Below are 6,317 nucleotides of genomic sequence, written 5' to 3'. Positions count from 1 at the left end.
TAAAAATAATTTCATCCAAAAAATATTTAAATAAAATAAAATTTTGTATACTTTTATTATATTTAATAAAATATAATAATTATTTATATTTTTAAAATTTTATCAAATATAATAAAATCTGTGTATTATTGCTCCATCAGGGACGTTATTTTTTATTTTTAAAATTACTTTATTACCCTTTTACGTTAACTCACTTTGTAAAAGTACCAAGCCCCACTCAGCAGCACTTCCCTTACAGCGGGAGCTGCCAGCTTAGGAAGCCAAACCCAAAGCTAATCGAATTCTGCGGTGCCAATTTGCTCAGCGGCAGCGCCATTGAAACGCCATCGCTTTAGTCTCCGCTCTTCTCAGTCTCTTCTTCATTGTGTAAGTATAAAAACACGTCGATTTCTGGATTACTTTTCATTCTTTTTTATAGTTGGGTGAAATTGAAATCGAAATTTCAATCAGCATCGAATGTTAACAGCTTATTTTAGGGATTTCCCACCTCTTTGATACTTCCATTCAGTTGGGTTTTGGGAGTCAATGTTACTTTATGAGTGAGTCAACTCGTTTTGCTGAGTTTAATACTGCGAGTCTGATACTGTGGGCTGTAGCGTTGGATTTACATTTACGTTTACATTGTGGGAAAAAAAGGCTGCCTGGAATACAAGAATCAAATGCCCACCTTTTTCTTTTCAATATCTTTATATATAGCTTTTTAACACATATTCTCTTCGCTGGGTCTAAGGCGGCTGCTTCTATTTTACTTATTGGAGGTGTCACTGTACGGTTATATGATTTTTTTCACGATTCGTTTTGTCAGAAGAATAATCCAATTCTCACCTTGATTGGGAATTAATTTCTACATTGGCGTATATCCTAGTTTTCTAGAAGGATTCCTTTAATTTGTTTTCCTTGGGGTTAGTATTTCCTCCTAGTTAATTGAGTTTCTCAGTTTTGTAATTGTTAGTATTGATAAAGGAAAAATTGCAGTGCAGGTGGCGACTATGGAGATCAAGCAGTTATCATTTGCAGCCGATAGCCCTCCATTATCTGTTATTGCTGCTGCAAAGCTTGCCGGCATTTCTTTACCCACAGATACTTCTGGTTCTGCTCCTACTTTCCACTTCTCTAATGGGTATGGTCTCCTCCCACTTAAATTTTATTTTATGTATATATAAAATTAGATTTGAAGTAACAAATTCAACTAAATGGATATGTTCGTAATTTAATAAATTATATTCCCCAATCACTATAACTAAATATCACAATTATGATACAATCAATGTTAATATGAGAATTTATTAATTGTAATCAATTTCAAATAATGTAATGTTAGTTTTTTCTTTTCATGTTTTTGCAATGGTTAGTAAAATTGGGAAAAAAAAAATCCAGACAGAAACAATAAAGTTTGTTCATTCTCATTTATATATGCTCACAAAAGGAATCAAGATTTTCATTGTGGAGTGGCTGAACATGAACTAACTAATAGAAACAAATAAAAAAAACTTTTATTAGGAATTGTTGCTATTTTTTATGTTGCTATAGAAATAATCTAATACTTTAGTATACATATTGTTAAAAATATGAATGACTAAAATAAGACAGGGCAATGATATTGGAACCTATTCCTTTTACTTCCTACCCCCCAATTTCGCCATTGGGAGGACAAAATTGTATTGCAAAAAATATATCTGTTTGCAGGGTTCTCTGGTCGGGACGATTTTTTGATTTGTTATGTTTTATTGCCTTTGATATATCAGTTTGAGAACAAAATAATTACTGTTCTTTTAACCTAAAATTTTTTCTAGGTTGAAATTGCATGGCACATATGTTCTTCTAAGGTACCTTGGTAGAGTTGCCAAATTGTATGGGCAGAACGCATGCGAATCTGGTGAGGTAATTATCTTTAGTCTGTGTATTTACAGTCTCTCTTACCAGGAATTGTATTTATTATGAAAATTTAGGCTTAGCAGTGTCAGTTTTGTTTATATTTTTGGTTCTTAAAAAGTATCTTTCACATTTTCCCTTTACCTTTTTTTTCTTCAGGTTGATGAGTGGCTAGAATATGTTTTAGTCTTTTCATCTGGCTCTGAGTTTGAGAATGCATGCAACTATGTTGACAAATATCTTGAGAAGCGTACATTTGTGGTTGGTCAGTGTTTGACAATAGCAGATATAGCAGTCTGGTCAGCTCTTGCAGGTAAGGGTTTCAGATTTTGTCTATTTATGTTAGCATGTGATACCTTTAGGGCATATTTAGGCTGACTGCTAAATATAAGAAGAATAGACTGTTTCTTTTTACATTGTGGTTCAGTTTCCTGGGTCTGCATCATTTTAGAAAGAAGGAATACCTTTAAATATGTTCAGAAAAACAAATTTCTTTTTATGTCAAAGGGGACCATAGGGCCATTTAAATGGGTGTTTACGAATATTTTTGGCGGTCTGTTTACTGGTAGGCAATTTTGAATACAAATGTTTCATTGGTTTTATTGCTTTTCTTTTGGATTCAGAGAGACTTTGATGAATGTCAGGAATTCTTGTCTTATAGAGTGCCTTTGTTATCCCTAAACCATTAACTTTATTGCACCCCTTAGAAAGCACCAAGAGATGATTAGGGTCATATAGATTGCATTGGATGATTATGAGAAATATTTTATTATAACTGTAGTAATCAGAGATTATTCCTTCACTCTTCTTCTGATTTCAGTTTTTGGTCACTGATAGACCATTTCAAGGCTTTTATTTTTTTTTTTGAACTTATAAATTTTTTTTAATCATTTTTCTTATTGATGCTTAATCTTATATGCTTTGCAGGAACTGGGCAGAGATGGGAAAGTTTGAGGAAATCAAAGAAGTACCAGAATCTGGTACGGTGGTTCAACTCAATATCTACAGAATATAGTGATTCCTTGAATGAAGTTACAGCAACGTATGTTGGTAAAAAAGCAGTGGGGAAACCAGTGGCTGCTAAATCAAAGGAGCAACAGGGTGTCCAACAATCAAGAAGTGTGAATGCAGATGTTTCTGAGAAGGGAAAAGCAGGAAGCCGTCCATCTTTTGAAGTAGATCTTCCTGATGCTGAAATCGGCAAGGTGCGTTTGCGATTTGCACCAGAACCAAGTGGTTATCTTCACATTGGGCACTCAAAAGCAGCACTATTGAACCAATATTTTGCCCAGAGGTACCAAGGTCAGCTGATTGTGCGGTTTGATGATACGAACCCTGCTAAAGAAAGCAATGAATTTGTTGACAATCTTTTGAAGGACATTCAGACATTGGGGATCAAATATGAGGAAGTTACCTATACTTCAGATTATTTTCCAGATCTGATGCAAATGGCTGAGAATTTGATTCGCCAGGGCAAAGCTTATGTTGATGATACACCACGTGAGCAAATGCAGAAAGAAAGGATGGATGGGATTGAATCAAGATGTAGGAGCAACAGTGTAGAGGAGAATATGAAATTGTGGAAGGAAATGATTTTGGGATCTGAAAGGGGTGTGCAGTGCTGTCTTCGTGGGAAGTTAGACATGCAAGACCCTAACAAATCTCTACGAGATCCAGTGTATTATCGTTGCAATCCACTTCCCCACCATCGAATTGGGTCTAAGTACAAGTTATACCCAACATATGATTTTGCATGTCCTTTCGTTGATGCTAAAGAAGGAATAACACATGCACTTCGTTCTAGTGAATATCATGATCGCAATGCTCAATATCATAGAATTCAAGAGGACATGGGAGTAAAGAAGGTTCACATTTATGAGTTTAGCCGGTTGAATATGGTCTATACACTTCTCAGCAAGCGTAAGCTTCTCTGGTTTGTTCAGAATGGAAAGGTTGATGGGTGGGATGACCCTCGTTTTCCAACCGTTCAAGGAATCGTGCGAAGGGGCCTGAAAGTTGAAGCTTTGATACAATTTATTCTTGAACAGGTAAGATGATTTAGATGACTTTCTCATATTACATGCTCTTGTAGTTACTTTTTATTTATCAGATACAGTTTACTTTTATACTGGAATGTTATGATTGTAGATGATTATCGTTCATTTAATTCTAAGATTAACCTCTCCAAAATTTTTTCCAGGGGGCTTCAAAAAATCTCAATCTCATGGAATGGGACAAACTTTGGACTATAAATAAGAAGATTATTGATCCTGTGTGTCCTCGTCACACTGCTGTCATTGAAGAGAGACATGTACTATTGACCCTTACCAATGGCCCTGATGAACCATTTGTTCGCATTATTCCAAGGCATAAGAAATTTGAAGGTGCTGGAGAGAAAGCTACAACATACACAAAGAGGATATGGATAGACCAAGCTGATGCCGCATCAATATCGGTTGATGAGGAAATTACCTTGATGGATTGGGGGAATGCCATAGTGAAGGAAATAAGTAGGGACCAGGATGGGCATGTCACACAGTTGACAGGTATTCTGCACCTTGAAGGATCTGTCAAGACTACAAAGTTAAAGCTAACCTGGCTGCCTGAAACAAATGAATTAGTTAACCTCACATTGATGGGATTTGACTACCTTATCACAAAGAAGAAGGTACAATTAATAAACTAAGAAACCAAACTTATCATTGCGTTATTTTTTTTGTTATAAACTGTCTAACTCGAAAATATTTTGCAGCAATATGATCTTGTGAATTAATCCCATGATTCTATAAATTCAAGAATGGAATGGACTTATTTTAGCTGATGTTCTGATTTTAGTCGGTGCTTATGACCCTTGTGGATGCAGCTTGAAGAAGGAGAGGACTTCCTGGATGTGCTCAACCCATGTACTAAAACTGAGACTCTGGCAATTGGAGACTCGAACATGCGAAATCTGAAACAGGGAGAGATTTTGCAGCTGGAGAGGAAGGGCTACTACAGATGTGATGTTCCATTCACTAGACCATCAAAGCCTGTTGTTCTGTTTGCAATCCCAGATGGACGCCAGCAAACAGTGTTGAAGTAAGATTTTTCACATTTGAGATGTCCAATATTTTCGATGAGCCGTGAATCAGAAGTTTTGAATCCCTGTTTCATTGTCTTTGTATTTGGCTACGCATTTATAAACATTGTTGACATAATTTACTGATTTACCTTTCTTCAGAGAATATCAATCAAACCTTGCTTTTTCTTGAGTCTTATGACACTTTAAATCTGGTATAACGGAGGTCTAGTAAGTTTTTCAGTTGCATTTTAGTTCTTGGAAATGATTTTTGGATTATAAATCACACTGTTGATTCATGATCTGATATTGAAATTGAGATGATAGGGAAATAAATAGACTTAGAAACAGATGATTTGATTGGTGAGAATTGATTGTAACCACAAACTGCTGAACCCAGAAGTAGGGGTGAAGTTGAGCCGGCTCTGGTTTATTGTTCGGCTCGAATGAACCCAGAACTGATCATTTGTTCCATAAATTCATTCTCAAACCCCAGTCTTGCCAGTGATGGAGATTGTTCTTCGGATTGTTTCAATAATCTCTCTTTTCAAGTATGGTTACGTTTTGACAGATTTAATTGCTCGACTGATATACAGTGAAATGCAAATTTTCATTTTCATAAACAAAATTTGGGAAAATATAATATTACATGTTTAATTAATATGTGAAATAATAAATTTATACATACAAAATTCAAATATAAGTTATTAGGGCATTGATTATTTATTTTTTACTAAAATCGTTCGTGAATCAATAAAATGTATTGAAATTTACATAATGTCTCATTTATTTAGTGGTTGTTATTTTATCAGCCCATTCACTGTAATATTTATTTATTAATTATTATTTTATCAGTCAATTTACTGTAATAATATATAAAAACTATTTAAAAAAAAAAATTCAATCAATATACAAATTTTTGTACCAACAATCGGTCCATTCAACTCTACCCGGTTTTATAGGCCAAAGGACTATTTTCCACCAAGGAATGCGTTTTCTGCAAATTTTCACCCATTAACTTTGAAAAACTCATTTTCCTATTCATAGGCTGTTAAAAAAAAGTCAGATTAACGGATTCAAGGGCAAAATCGTTATTTTATCTGTAATATTAAAAATAAACTTAAATTTAATCTCCCAAATCCTAAAAACTAACATTTTTCCCCCAATCCAAGTTTTTAAAAACTACATTTTCTCTCCTAAGGTTTTCAAATTTTCGGATTGAATTTTTCAACAACAACCGACAATCTCTAGACGACGTCTCTTTCTCCCCGACGTCTCCTCTTTTCGATCGTACGTCGTTTAACGATCCTAGGCATCATCGTTGACGAAGATGATGTTTTTTCATCGACAACGACGCTTAAGAGCGTCAGACGACGCACGATCAAAA

The 6,317-nt window shown here is 34.8% G+C and overlaps 1 protein-coding gene across 4 annotated transcripts; it reads left to right on the top strand.

The window, feature by feature from the left end:
* The first annotated feature begins 210 nt into the window (after positions 1-210).
* LOC123214223 (glutamate--tRNA ligase, cytoplasmic-like) lies at positions 211-5,123 on the top strand. Of its 4 annotated transcripts, none has more exons than XM_044634006.1 (8): positions 227-366; positions 806-902; positions 981-1,120; positions 1,794-1,881; positions 2,032-2,185; positions 2,800-3,920; positions 4,073-4,540; positions 4,736-5,123. In XM_044634006.1, exons 3-8 carry the CDS (start codon positions 990-992, stop codon positions 4,952-4,954), a joined length of 2,181 nt encoding a protein of 726 aa, XP_044489941.1. In that variant the 5' UTR covers positions 227-366; positions 806-902; positions 981-989; the 3' UTR covers positions 4,955-5,123. The 4 variants fall into 4 exon arrangements, with proteins under 4 accessions (XP_044489937.1, XP_044489939.1, XP_044489941.1 ...); XM_044634005.1 differs by having other exon boundaries at positions 976-1,120; XM_044634002.1 differs by lacking the exon at positions 806-902 and having other exon boundaries at positions 211-366; positions 976-1,120.
* Positions 5,124-6,317: the final 1,194 nt, after the last annotated feature.

The sequence above is a fragment of the Mangifera indica genome, chromosome 4 (genome assembly GCF_011075055.1).
Source record: "Mangifera indica cultivar Alphonso chromosome 4, CATAS_Mindica_2.1, whole genome shotgun sequence".
Taxonomy (NCBI): domain Eukaryota; kingdom Viridiplantae; phylum Streptophyta; class Magnoliopsida; order Sapindales; family Anacardiaceae; genus Mangifera; species Mangifera indica.
This window is presented reverse-complemented; position numbering and strand designations above follow the sequence as displayed.

Bases quoted from the DNA above. Each gene is read 5' to 3' on its own strand.
- LOC123214223 (XM_044634002.1), top strand. From the start codon at position 990: ATGGAGATCAAGCAGTTATCATTTGCAGCCGATAGCCCTCCATTATCT. The intron at 3,921-4,072 runs GTAAGATGATTT...AATTTTTTCCAG, and splicing joins TACAATTTATTCTTGAACAG to GGGGCTTCAAAAAATCTCAA. The intron at 4,541-4,735 runs GTACAATTAATA...TTGTGGATGCAG, and splicing joins ACCTTATCACAAAGAAGAAG to CTTGAAGAAGGAGAGGACTT.